This window comes from Bactrocera dorsalis, chromosome 3 (genome assembly GCF_023373825.1).
Source record: "Bactrocera dorsalis isolate Fly_Bdor chromosome 3, ASM2337382v1, whole genome shotgun sequence".
In the NCBI taxonomy this organism is placed as follows: domain Eukaryota; kingdom Metazoa; phylum Arthropoda; class Insecta; order Diptera; family Tephritidae; genus Bactrocera; species Bactrocera dorsalis.
Window position 1 is genome coordinate 79,898,897 of NC_064305.1, and position 15,180 is coordinate 79,914,076.

A 15,180-nucleotide genomic window follows, 5' to 3' on the forward strand; every position below is an offset into this window, starting at 1 on the left:
TTTAATTGTTAGAATATCCTGAACAATGAAAATATATTTTTTTATAAACATAGGTATATACTCATATTATTTAATTACTCACTTGGCAGTACACCCAAATCGGGCAGGTTCTCTAAGCCGCAATCGGCTACATTTAAATATTCCAGCGGTGCTTGTATTGGAGTTTCAAGACCCTAAAGAAAATTATTAGAATTCATTTTATTAAACAGTGGCTAAAATTTATTTAAAATTTCAGTTTAACTAATTTGTTTAATAAAAAAAAATTTATATATGCACAAACCTGCAGATCGCGGTCCAGATTAAAGAGCTCGTTGCTGTCAACATAAAGATTTCGCAGTGAGGGTAATTGAAAGATTTCCAAGGGTATTGAGACGAGCGCATTATTTGACAAATCAATCTCCTATTAAATTCAAAAAAAAAAAAATAAGATAAAGAAATATATTTTAATAGATGTATAATTATAATATATAAATACCTATCAATTATAACTAAATTTACTAATTACTTGAACAAAATGTCATCACGCTAATATCACTTATGCAATTAACAACTGCACTGGTGCTACAGAGCGCATGCAATGTTCTACAATACATACATATGTATAGATATATGTATATATGTATCTGTGTAAATATGCATATATGTAAGTATGTGTGTATGCCTGCACTTACCTCCAACGATGTTAGTGGCGCAAATGTGCCCGGCTCCACCGATTGTATCTTATTCTCATAGAGCACTAATATTTTAATGCTTGTGTAACGTTCAAATGAGTTGCGTTTGAGCTTTTTAATGCGATTGAATGCGAGATCCAGAATCTGTAATTAGGCGGGAAAGCAAATTTAGTTATAGTAGTTAAACTGAGCACTGATAAGACGCACAAAATAAGTACACTTCCTGCACGGTTTGCGTGAGAGTTGACATTAAAAAAATATTAGCTTGCTCTTGTGAATGTGTGTGTGTTGTGTGTACCTAAATACGTATGTTGTTTTAGAGACCATGATAGAAAAATGCGAAGTCATGTAAATTTATTTGAAATTAATAGAAATCTTGATTGGTTCTTCAAAATCTATGTCGTCCCCCTCAAAGTAATCCCCTTTGGCCCCAATACACTTGTGCCGATCTTTTTTCAATCCTCGAAACAGTTGTTAAAGCCAATTTGCGTAACAACCTTCAATTTGCTTAGCGATTTACGTTTAATGTCTTCAACTGACTTTAAACGGTTTCGCCGGAACGGTCGTTTGAGTTTGCTAAATAGCCAGAAGTCACAAAAAAAAAATCAGGCGAATGTGGTGGTTCCGCCACGGTTGAAACATTTTTCGATTAACTCACGTAGAAACAATGCAGTATGCGACGGTGCATTAGCGTGGTGCAAAACCCAAAAGTTCTCGGCTCATAATTCCGGCCTCATACACAAATGGTATTCCTTGTTGACAGTTTGGTCAGTCTGAAGAAATTCGGAGTGCACCACACCTCGATTATCGGAGGAAACTGTCAACATAACCTTGATTTTTGGCCTGCTTTGACGTGGTTTTTTCACCTATATGTCACGATATTCTACCGAATAAATCCAAGACTTATCGCCAGTAATAATCCATATCATAACCTTCATCAAACGCATCCCTACAGGTGACGAAGCGAAAATTCTCTGAAGACACTGAAAGTCATCACGGTATAGACTTATAACATTTGGTTTAAGTGGCATGCTTATATTGGCTCAGGAGCCCATTTTAAGGGCGATAATAAAGATTTGTATACATGCAAACTGACAGTCCGGGTCAAATTTGATCGAATAGTATTAAAAACTACAAGTTTTAAATAAAATGGTAGTTATTTGCAGTAATGTTGCATTTTTGTTTTTTTTTTTTAATTCATTTTCGATTTTTTTTTTTTTAATTCTTGGCTCCTTTTAAATACTCCTATTCAAAGTATTATGTTTTAATTATTTTAAAGATTTAAAAAACAAAAAAATAATTTTTGTCAAATTTGAAACTCGAAATTTTTCCTACAGGGCACGCTTGCAGGAAGCGCGCTTGTACAAGCACAGCTAAGCAAAAAAGAAAATGTAGGTGTATAACAGTATTTGTATATATGTATATATGTACATATATTTTTTAGGAAATTATCGCGACTTCTTTTGTGCGTTCAATTAAAGTCAATTGAATTTTATTTCGCAGCAGACAGTCACCGCTCACATATACTAGATACATATGAGCATTGATGGGTGCAGGTTCCCATGGAAGAAAATAAAACCGTACACACAATTATAATAAATCGGATAAACGCTGGCGACTGAGTACTTTATGCGAACCTTATCAAGCTACTTGACACAAATTAACCCTTGCAGATGCACGACGGCGCAACAGCACGGTGGAATTTGCATTTAAACAAAAGTCAATGGTTGACATTTAAAGTTAAACTTAAGCAACTCAGAAATGCCAAAGATCGCACTCGCGGTCAATTGATTTCAAATCAACTAATAGCTGAGCATTATGGCTTAATTAATATTTTTTTTGTTTAATTAGTATTTATATTTTAGTTTTTTTTATCACTTTACTCACCTCAACGGACGATTTCAGGTACTGTGGCACCTCCCTCAGATTCATTTCGAAGCAACGGATTTTGAGCATGCGCGACGGTCTTAAATACTGGCACTTGCGTTCGTCCTGCACAACGCCGACATAACCGAATGGCATCATCATCTTGGTGTTGATTGTGATTAGAGCCAACAACGCTATAGCAACCGCATGCAAGTCCATACTAAACGAGAGTGAAACAACGAAAGAGTAGACCAGTAGATTAGTAAAGAGCAAATGCAGAGAACGCGCATGATTGCAAGTTCAAATGAATTAAATAAAAGCAACAACAATGTAGCACAACAACCAATGCAGCGTAAAGAAGAAAGGATTTTTGGTGGAGGACAAAGACCTCAACACCGCCGCGGCTTTGTTTCCACACAAATGATGCAATAATGATTCATTGTGTCGTCTGTGGAGTTCGCGCGAAATTTCATTGATTTACTGAATCTCTGAAATATTTTTGTTGTCATACGATATACTCGCGCGCTCAAGTAACTCAATATCTACTAAATTAGTCTGTGCCATTTATTAATCGCAATATTCAATTGTATGTGTGGATGTTGATGCGGGTAAATCGGTCAAAGACTCTGTGAGTGTGTTCCGTTGTTGAAGTACTTAATGTCGGACAATTCAAAGATAAATATATATGCAATAAATATGTACGTAATTCGCGATAAACTGTATATAAATTGGTTCAATGTCTACTAATCTAGTTAACTACTGCGTTTAATACAAATATAATATACGGTTTTATGTTCATACATTTTGAATATATGTATGTTGCAATAAACGAAGTACTATCGAACTTATTTTTAATAACTAACGCTTAAAAATAACTCTTCTCCATAATCTTACTATATCCACAGCGTCTGATATATATTTATAAAGCAATATATTCCATAAAGAAGCTTCATCTTATAACATCCGATCAAAATTGACCCGGACTGATGAAGAAAACTACAATTTCACATATTTTATACAAATCTCAAAATATACTCTAGAACCAATACAAGCATACCAATGGTTATTCCCATTTTTCATACATTTGTTATTAGTCTCGGTAGGGATGGCCTTCAACGGCTCATTTTTGGAGAGCTATTCGCTAGATGATTGGAGTTTCGACGTCATGTCTACAAACCAACTTCCCATCACCAATGGTGATGCGTTTGGTGAATATAGGGCTCTCAGCTACGTTGTCACCACTTTTTTGCAATCTCTACTCAATATCATTTTTGCAAAAGATTCAGATCTTTTGGTACAAGTCTAACAACCATCATACCCAAAACAATAACCAAAAGTTAATTTTTTCAACGAAGCTTTCAAACCTTGCCTCATATAATAGAGAAAAACCCATATGAACAAAGTTCGCAATGACCTCAAAGACCATTCGAAACTCAAACTCTAAAGATCCAAAAACTTACCTCTCTCAGTGTAGCTAACAAGCTCTTGACAAAGCAATTTCCCTCTCGACAGTATAAATCATGTCCAAGACATGCGAAATGTGCTTCGATGTCATTTCGAAGACAAGACTTAATCAATATAATTATTTTCTTTATCCATCATTTAAAACGATGTACATACATATGTATACTCGTGGTACACCCGATATAAAGTCCAATATAAATTTGTATACAAACCGGAAGCTTTCGTGGAAACCAAACATAGACGCTAGATTGAAAAAAGCAACAAGCCCAAATCAGGATGAATCGGGTACCTCATTGGCTCTACATAGTAGTTGCTAGTTTAATTATGACATACGGTATATTGGTAGGTTGTCAATAATGGAAAAGAAATACGCTATACGACGTATGAAAAAAATACAAAGAACCGCTAATATATGTATGCATCAGTGGAGCTCTTAGAAGAACGCTAAGTCAGGAACTAAACGAAATTTTACACTTGCTGCCCACACACTTGTTCTGTAAGAAACTGGCAGCGAAATCGCCTGACTGATGGAATCCTCCCAATTAGTCGCCTGCAATAAGGGACTATTATACTTAGTAAGTTCCCGTTTCTAACCACCACCACCCACAGTCGCTTATGGGTTCGTCAAAGTTAGTAAAAGAATACCTTGATATCTAAGTGGATTTAACATCCCATTTCACGATAAACCTGCTCTCGGTTCCAGGGCATAGTGATATTTTTGGTAACTGTGAAGTAGATGAACTACCCAGAATAGGCACCACCCTAATATTATGCTCCGAAAAGGCCACTTTAATTGACGAAAATGTTATAAATTATGAATCTCGACGGAGTCAATCCCTGACTTGCGAAACAAACGGGTAAATGTAAATGTAGCATGAATGGAACAGCAGACAGTAAAACATCTTCTATGCGAATGCAGGGGTCTGTACAGAAAATGAATCGCAACTATCGGCTGAGGGTTTCTGGATAACCAGAGGATGCAAAAGTAAATTAAATAAAGTACTGATGAAGGAATATTAGTCTCGGTGGCTTAACAATGGGTCTCCAGAGACCTAGATGCGTTGTCAGACAGCCACCCTTCCTACTTGCCCACCTACCTATCTCGTATACAAAAGTGATTTCGGAAGAGTATACTCACGCTTCCCCACTAATTCGAGCTTAATGTTTCAAGTTTGTAAACAGCTGTCCAGTTCTGTTGGTATAGTCAGTATAATGCACCTGGTTTAATTTTAGATCTTGTAAATACAGTTAACAGTGTTAACCCCCAAAATGGTCACTAATTGGTGATCCAGGTCGGAATGCCACCCGTCTCACTGGATTGAAATGAAAAGTGGATCGTTTTCTCAGTAAATGTAGCTGCTAAATGACATTCATAATGACCTTAGCTTGCCGACTTTTTGAATTTGTTAATACCTGGATTCGTGGTCGAGGCATTCCGTTACCGTGGGGATGACATCCGGAAATATGACTGTCGAACTATATCGTGGCTGCGTCCATCCCATCAAAACGACGACAATTGGTGTGGTAGAACTTGAAACCTAAACCGAACAAACCGCTTTGAACGACCTCAAAAGAAATATAATTTTATGCCATATAAATTTGGAATAACGTTGTACAATTTAATCAAATTAAATAAAAGCAACAACACAACAATAATATTATGGGTCTCAAATTGATAAAATTAAACAACCAAGAGCCAGAATACATATAATGCAATAACTGATTGAAATACACTCGCATATAATAAAAATAATTGAAATTTCTATAAACAAATACAACAAATGGTTTGAATTGCCATACAAGATCATTGCCGATGCATCTCGTCACGTTTTTATTTTCAAACCTACATACATATTTACACATCTATCTAAAGGCAGAAAAACAAAAAAAAACGTAAAAAAAAATTAAATAAAAATGCATGTTTATAAACAACCGAGTGACAGAAGCCGGCCATGTAAAGGTGCGACATTCAAACGCCGGATTCCGTCGACATTCCCACCCCATGCAGCAGGGTGTGCGACAGACAGCTGAGGTCGCCGCGCACAGGTGGGCACGGACGTGCACAAACAATTGCAATGAAGCGTATCAAATGCGCCCCGGAAAGTTTACCTCACAAAATCACCGCGTTCGCCGTTAGCGGCGGCAACGCGGATCGACCAAGTACGAGCGCACGCCACCCAGCAAACATTGCATCATGCACATATGTGAGTATGTGTGAGCGTGTGTAAAAGTCAAATAACACTCGCATAAACAAACAAACAAGCAAATAAGCCGTGAAATGCGCCCAAACAATGCTGATCAATTGCTCTTCCTCGTATTATATCAGCTTAATCGGCCATAAATAAATACAAAAACAAATAAAATGAAACAAAATTAAAGGTAACCCGTTCATTTTTAATGGAAATAAACGGCATATTGAAATCAAATTAACGAAATCATTAGAAATGTCAACGCGACAATCCGTCAAGTGGCACGGCAGCGGCAAACTGTTAACTGCCAAATGTCGAATAAACAAATAAAAGGCGTATATTTGTTTATAACGGGTGATTTTTTTGAGGTTAGGATTTTCATGCATTAGTATTTGACAGATCACGTGGGATTTTAGACATGGTGTCAAAGAGAAAGATGCTCAGTATGCTTTGACATTTCATCATGAATAGACTTACTAACGAGCAACGCTTGCAAATCATTGAATTTTATTACCAAAATCAGTGTTCGGTTCGAAATGTGTTTTATCGACAAATTTTGTTCAGCGATGTGGCTCATTTCTGGTTGAATGGCTACGTAAATAAGCAAAATTGCCGCATTTGGGGTGAAGAGCAACCAGAAGCCGTTCAAGAACTGCCCATGCATCCCGAAAAATGCACTGTTTGGTGTGGTTTGTACGCTGGTGGAATCATTGGACCGTATTTTTTCAAAGATGCTGTTGGACGCAACGTTACGGTGAATGGCGATCGCTATCGTTCGATGCTAACAAACTTTTTGTTGCCAAAAATGGAAGAACTGAACTTGGTTGACATGTGGTTTCAACAAGATGGCGCTACATGCCACACAGCTCGCGATTCTATGGCCATTTTGAGGGAAAACTTCGGACAACAATTCATCTCAAGAAATGGACCCGTAAGTTGGCCACCAAGATCATGCGATTTAACGCCTTTAGACTATTTTTTGTGGGGCTACGTCAAGTCTAAAGTCTACAGAAATAAGCCAGCAACTATTCCAGCTTTGGAAGACAACATTTCCGAAGAAATTCGGGCTATTCCGGCCGAAATGCTCGAAAAAGTTGCCCAAAATTGGACTTTCCGAATGGACCACCTAAGACGCAGCCGCGGTCAACATTTAAATGAAATTATCTTCAAAAAGTAAATGTCATGAACCAATCTAACGTTTCAAATAAAGAACCGATGAGATTTTGCAAATTTTATGCGTTTTTTTTTTTTAAAAAGTTATCAAGCTCTTAAAAAATCACCCTTTATGTATGTATGTACACAAATACACAAATGAGCAGATAATTGCGACAACATTCGCTTTCTAAAGCACCGCCGCTGCACTGCTAAGCTTCAGCTTGCGGGAAGTGGGCTCGTCAGGCAGGTGTAAGAGCGTAAAACAACAACAATAACCAAACATACAACATATTGTGTTTGTTGCTATTGTTGTTTATTTGTGTTTTGTATATGTAAGATCACTTAACGCTATTAACAGAAACAATACTCTTTGTATATATGTATGTATGTATGTATGATGTAAAATAAGCATTCTACTGAAAGTGAATTGACGGAGACAGTCCATTGACTGAAGAAGACCAAAAATATAACAACAATTGCAAGCTAACCCTGATCTCAAAATGCACTAAATTGAATTGGATAAGTTCATCGTCCGTCTAATGGCAGATTTTCGCAACGAAAAATGCAATTTAATACATACATATTTACAAATGTATGTACATATCTGTGCTTATATGAAAAGTAGGTTAAGTCAAATAAAACGTGTAGGTCAAGAAATTAATTTATCCTAGTCTACAAATCTGTATCTGGTAGGCGCCCCAGGATTAAATGCCGATAGAATTTTACTTCTTTAGAAACATTTGGAAGTAATTACATTCGACTAGGTTTCAGGATAGTCTTTGGTATTTGTGTTGTTCCTAGTCATCGAGTGGATGAAACTTCAAGGTTAAAGCTGTTCGTAAGAATTTGGGAGCCAAGATTAAAATTGTCCAGATTTTTTAGAAACATCATCACTAGATATTTGACTTCTATATACATATATATACGACAGAGGAAACAAAGTTAACTACGTAAATTTTATTTTTTACATTAATTTTAAAAATTACGTACAAGAAATTTTCCCACTTAAAATTTTGTTTGGTCACGATCAAAGCTGATCGATGATATTCATCCTTATAGATGTGATCTATCAATGCTGCTTTACTCAGACCAGTTTTGCCAACCCAATAAGTTTAGCTGGGATACTGATATATCTAAGCTATAACAGTAAACGGTCAATAACAAATCAAATATAAAATACTTTTCTTTGATAGTTATTTAAGTTATTTATTTTTTGATTAAAAAATTGGAGTAAAAATTTTTTTTATTTAAAAAACAAGTATTTACATATTTTTAATTGAAACACTATAATTGAAAGCAATTAAATATAAATAAGACAAAAGAAATTAAACTATGTCGATATTTCATTAAACTTTATTTTCAAAAGGTCACATAAAGGGTAGAAAACGACGTACGGAAATGCAAAAAAAACAATACTTTTTAATTTTTAATTACAAATGATGGATTATTTTTTATTATTTACTTTTTAATCCGGTTTATGGGGTAACCATTATATTTTCTAACCGGTATTTGGGACTAAATTTTTATTCAATCTGGTATTTGGGATTAAACACTATTAATTAAGAATTTCGTAAATTCACATATCGGAATCGGTTTTGTGGAAACTGTGAAATAATTCACTAAAATTTAGCTCTTAAAATTAACAAAGAAAAGCTACTATGTATATATTGTTATTAGTCGTACTTTACTTTCCTCTCTACCTTCTTCTTTATTATGTATTCTTTTTTTGTTTTTAAGTACGCGGTCACACATTCACCCTCATATCTTATCAATTAACGCGCTTGTGGAGACGACTTTTATCACTGACACATTTATTAAACAAGTAGCACTGTTTACCTTTTAACAAAATGAATCGTTTTAATTAAAAAGAAAAAAACGCCAGTATGTATATACAGCAGCACTGCAATAAATTTAGTTCAGGAAGCTCCGTATGGAGTTGTAAATCGCCCGCTGACTACTCGTATGACTGTAAAATGTTGGCAGCACTACCAACCGCCCGAGCGAAAGGAATTTGAGCGCATCGCGCAAAAAGCACACCAATAACTGTAACCGTAAATTAAGGAATAATTGGTTGACATTTAGGTGGGAAAGCGAATTGCAATAAATACCGTTTTCGATGAGTTGACAGAAAATATCACTCACTGCACTTATTTGTAGCTCATTTGTTGCGAGTGTTTTGTTCTTGGCTTTTAATTTCATATTTCACAAGCGCTTGGCTAGTTACTGCATTGTTGAAAATGCATGTCAACAAATTATGCTGACCAACGTTGTGAGCTCGAATGTCTGTCCGCGCGGTAATTTTCGCTTTGTTTCTCATTAAATGATGATGCTGACAGAATTTCGCTTTGTTTCTCATTAAATGATGATGCTGACAGAAGCCGCAGAACAAAAATAAAAATCCCGCGGAAATTAACGATAAATGCAGTGAGCAAATAACTCTGATAAATAAGTATATATATACATATATGAGCGAATATACATATGTCCATACATATGTATATTAATGTATATGTGAAGTTCTCGTGTGACGTCTATTGCAATTGAAAAACAATAAAACTAACTTCACTTCGCATGCAACAATTTAAATTTCTAAATAAAAGGCGATAATGCCCAGCGGGCGGTTTTAGTGCGAAAGAAATTATTAGACAAACAAATAAACGGGTTTAACTGTTTTAATAGTAATTTGTTGCATGCAATTTTGGTTCCATATTTATTTGTTTTTTTGTACTTCGTCTGATGCTGCGCTTACACATTACTTACATTATTACTCATTCTCATTACATGTATGCCTAATCTTCCGCATAATAGCAAAAAATGCTATATAACATATGATAAATATTCATATAAAAACAAGTAAGGCAGCGAAGAGTGTAAAGAACATTTGATTTCCAATTAATTAATATTACAGTATTGAGTCACATTAACAGCAAGATGAATAAGACCCGCTGAGTAGTTTTCTTCTTATGTTCTTAGGTATTCTGCAGCAGGACTCTTAAGAACTCACATCAATTTGATGGAGTGATCACTGAGGGTTTTTTCAGAAGAGATACCTGCCGTAAATATAAATGATCTTATCGATCTTGATCATATTCGAATAATTATGTCCCTTTATATTGTTTATTGTGAAATATAGGAGCTTTAGATTAGATGTCAAATAAACTAGTTCTTTTAATCGAATATTTTATAATATATACCGCAGGTGAGTAATAGTATAAAATTTGCAGAAGTTGGTTGGAATGTATTTTTAAAAAGTCGACTTTGATCGATCAGTTTATATGGCAGCTAGATCGTATAGTAGTCCAGAGAAAGGTTATGTGCAAAATTTCAGCTCAAAATCGCAAAAACTGAGGAACCATTACTTGCTTTGATTTTTTACTAAACTCGATTTAGATACTTTTTTACGTCAGGACACAATATTTGTTTCATCAACCTTTTGTATATTCAGCCTTTGCATAAGTGTTTGTCAAGGGGTTACATGGCTATACGGGTTTCATAAAATCGATTTATTTCATTAACTTATTAAATTCTACAACATCTCTAGAAAATTGTACTAAGCTTTATAGTTAATCCGAGTAATAGTTTCAGAGATACAGCCTTAAGAACTTGTGCGCTCGACGCTTGCTATGCTAAGTGGGTCGTCTTTAAACGTGTTTTTCTCGAAACTGTGTTTTTGAAGTCGGTTGGCAAGATTTCTCAAGAACTACTCAACCGATCTTCATGAAATTTTACACAGGTATTTCAGATACAATTCTTAAAGACTTGGATGAAGGATTTTTTTCGATTATAACTATTTGAAAAAACATGAAATCTTCACTGAATTTTTAATTTTTTTTGTGAAAATGCATGCCAAAAATCAAATTTTCAGTTTTTTTCCTTCGTCCAAATTCTAAGATAAGGTTTTAACTACAACACGTATTTTTCACTTTAGATGATTCTTTAAGGAGTTATCCTGCCAACACGGGCCCACCTTTTTTCCAAGGGATGACCGGAAATAGCGTCGCAATGGCCGAGTTTAAAATATTTTTTCCAAAAATTTCAGAATTTCTTTGCTAATATATATAGTATATGTATATGTATACTTGTAACAATAAAAAATTGTAATAAAATATTGTATTTTTTATATGAGAAAACAATTTTTGAAAAAAGGCGGTTTTTTACCCGAGGAAACCACTTTAACTAACCTCAAACACTTGACATTGAAATTAAAAAATATTATTACATGTTCAATGATAAAACTTTGTGCGCAGTTTCTTATCGAAATCCCCTTTAGAAATATGCTAACAAAGCAAATAATGCTAAAGGCGCTGTTTGCTGTGGCTCACTTGTCTACTTGTTGCTCTTGTTGCTATAGGCGTTTAAATTTCAAAAAGAAATAAAACAAGTTAAATACTTTGAAAACCGCGATTAATTGCACTTTTTTCTAAAAGGATGTTGTTTGATTAAAACACAAAAAAATGTGGAAACAACAATCACTCGCTTTCAAAAGGCATAATTTGCCGCTCCAGCTTGACAAAAGCATTTTTATCACTTTCATACTTTTCACCCAAAAGAGAGCACACACAGTTCTGTATATAAATACTACTTGTATATAGTATATGTGCATATGTATTTTTATCATCTTGAGCACCCAACGGCCACACATTTTTTTATTTATTTTTAAAGATAAATGGCAACCCTGTTAAGACGTTCTTTTGGTGGCAGGTGTCTATTAAATTGATTCGTTGCATAAAAACGCTGGCAGATAATTTATTAATGAACAATAAACTAAGAATGTAGGTACTTGTAGTACAACAAGATAAATACTGACTGCTGATAAGATTCACCCTCACTAGAGTGACCAACTATTAATAAAAGCTAATTAATGAGAATTTCCATATAATAGAAGAATGAGTGTGGCTGGGCGGAAGTTCGTAGACAATGATTAGCTAAAACTTTTCTTCTTCTTTATTTGCGTAGCCACCATTTACGCGGTTATTGCCGAACGGGCCAGATATTCCTCATTTTCGCTGGATACATACATACTATTTTTGACCAAATCATGCTCTCTAACAGTTAATAAATAAACCTATAGAAAATATCACCATATTTTAGGAAAGAGTTTTTTGGCAGAAAAAGTTCATAGTTCTAATGTATAATATTCTAACTAACGAAACTTGTCATATAATGACCAGTAGACGCCCCTAAAAGTCCTAATTATTAAAGATTCCCTCAAATAATCGATCCACACTGTCATATTACAGTCAATCTCTTGTTAATTGCTGATTACTAATAAAATCTCGTTACTTCACAAACACTCTACATGACTTATCTGACATGTGAAAGTGTCTTTGTTGACAGATGAAATTTTCAAAATGCACTAACAAATTGACCTCATTTCCCCAAAGGGGAACCAACACCTAGTCTGCTAGCGCCAATTTATATGCTTGTATATCTGTATAAATATGTATATACAGTGACAACGTTGGGCAGCATTTTCTTTGTGCTAATTTTAATTTCAGTTTCCTAGCCCTTCACACCACCTCAACCTGCCCTACGCACGTTCATCTCTCACGCAAATATAAATTTTATCTCAAGGCGTGATGCGTTTCGTTCAAATCTGTGCCACCCTTTGGGCCTGACCGGCGATCAAATGCAGTCACAAACGCATGAAATGAAAAAAAAAACATAAAACAAGATAAAAATCATATGAACATCGGAATAGTGTACAAAACGACAGAGCAGATGTGAAATTGTACAAAATTATGGTTTTCTAAAAATAAATCCATAATAATAAACATCGTAAAAGAGGGCCAGTGGTGGTGGGCTGTGATAATAGCGAAAATTTGAAAAATCATTTTCGCCGATATTTTTCAAACAAATTTTCAGTTATTTTAAGTGTTTAATGCCTTTTGTGATTTACGCTTCGGCTGTCGTAAATAAGAAAAAATTATAAATTAAACACATGTGGTTTCGACAGATTTTTATTAGCACGCAGTTTTATTATTCATTTAATTTAATATGGAGGTATTGCAATTTCTTCAAGCACATTGTACAATTTTTTTGCTTAAGCAGAACAATGTTTTGATCTCACTTTGAAATCGTGGAAAATTTTTAAAGTAACTTTAGTTGACTTCTGTTTATGTAGAAACTTTCGTTTTTAGAGGTAATCTATTTACATCTTTTGTCTATATTTTATCATTATTGGAAGCTTGGAAGGGTGTTGGGTATAATGAATGCCAAAGGCGGATCTCGAATAACCTATCAGTAAGACACACCTGTTTCCCATTAACTCCGATTGATTTAGGTTACTTTGATAAGATATCACACACATAGCCCTTATGCTTCAATTCTTGACCAATGTTTTATCCCTACTTAGAACTTCTGACAATTAATATTTCAAACAGCTATTCAGATCTTTTAACTTCAGACTGTATGAGTATGAAGCAAACACAGTAGCAACGCCCAAAAAATAGACGGAGATCTTAAGGTCAGCAGACTATGAAGGCTCCCGCCTAGTTTTACTTATTTGGAGAGGTTTCCTTTTTTCTGATAAAGACTTTTGAAAGGAGACTCAGTGTTTCAACAGAAAAACCATGAACAACATCGAATGGTATAATATAACTTCAGATCATGGCAAATATAAACCGAGCCAATGCGAGTGAGTCATTGAAAATAGACACCGATAAATGAGGATATTTTTTAAAGAAGTAAAAAACAACAAAAAATAACTTGTCACAAACTGCATTTTTCAATTTGAAAACACTTTCAATCAGGAATATCTCAAATCGTGCATTTAGTCAAGTCTCTCCCTAAAGGTATTGTACTCGTATTCCCTCGTCGAATGGCTGCATTTTAAATTCATACATGCATACTATATATGTACATACATATATGTTTGGTTCCAATACGATTGCTTCACATTTGCGATTCGTTGGCCAAAAATATAGCGAGAGACAGAGGTAATATAATTCTAGATGCCACATGTTGCACGCAAATTCGGTGTGAGGATAATTTTTCTATTTTCATTTGACTTTTTTGTATTTATAGATTTATAGGAGGACAAGCTAGAGCAGCAAACATTTCATGTTCCAGAATTAACCGCTATAGTTCCGCATACCTTGGTAAACATGATATTAAACCGAAACTCATAAATTCATGCACCAACATACATATTTATTCATGTTTTCGTAGCAATCATGCAGCATTTTATTACCCTTCGGAGAAACGAATATGACAGATAGTGAAAGGGAGTTCCACTAGTAATGGGCGGTAAAAGGTAGCAACATAAGGAACTGGCAAACATAATCCAAATATGTTTGTATGTACACTACGTGTATGAGCAAAAAATAAAAAGACTTTTTAACTTTAATTTCGCGCGAGAATCCGTTCGTCGAAAAATTTTTTTTCCAGGTTGTATACTTATCCTTCTGTACCTTGTCCAGGACGGCCATCAACATTAACTGATGATGAACACCTCAAAAATAAAATAAAGTGATTTGCTTGAGAAGCGAAGATTAACAATCAAAGATCTCCCTCGCACCGTAGGAATATCGGAAGGATCAGTGAAAACAATTTTGAAAGATCTTTTTGGTCTAAGAAAAGTGATAGCCACGATTCGTTCCAAAATCACTAAATTTTTTCGAAAAACAGCGTCGCGTTAACGTCTGTGAAATAATGCTTTCCCATTACCAGAATATGATTAAATGTATTATTACTGTCGATGAGTCTTGGATCTATGCTTACCACCCGAAAACTGACGATCAATAAGTCGAATATAGTGGCAAAGGTGAGCTCAATCCGAATAACCACGTCAAAAGAGGTAAAAAATCAAAGTTATGTTGAAAGTTTTCTTCGAT

The 15,180-nt window shown here is 34.9% G+C and overlaps 1 protein-coding gene across 4 annotated transcripts in view; it reads right to left on the bottom strand.

Annotated features, from left to right (window-relative positions):
- The window catches only part of LOC105230022 (immunoglobulin superfamily containing leucine-rich repeat protein 2), a 34,253-nt gene that overhangs the window by 3,507 nt on the left and 15,566 nt on the right, over positions 1–15,180 (bottom strand). For 2 of the 4 annotated variants that reach the window (XM_049451796.1, XM_049451795.1), the window contains 4 exons: positions 2,559–2,757; positions 672–815; positions 281–400; positions 83–173 (listed from right to left, as the gene is read on the bottom strand). In XM_049451796.1, coding sequence (XP_049307753.1) covers positions 83–173; positions 281–400; positions 672–815; positions 2,559–2,756 — 553 coding nt within the window. In that variant the 5' untranslated portion in view covers position 2,757. Of the gene's footprint in view, positions 1–82; positions 174–280; positions 401–671; positions 816–2,558; positions 2,758–5,414; positions 5,519–9,181; positions 9,389–9,453; positions 9,640–15,180 lie in introns of those variants that run through there. The other 2 variants (XM_049451797.1, XM_049451794.1) reach the window with 2 other exon arrangements.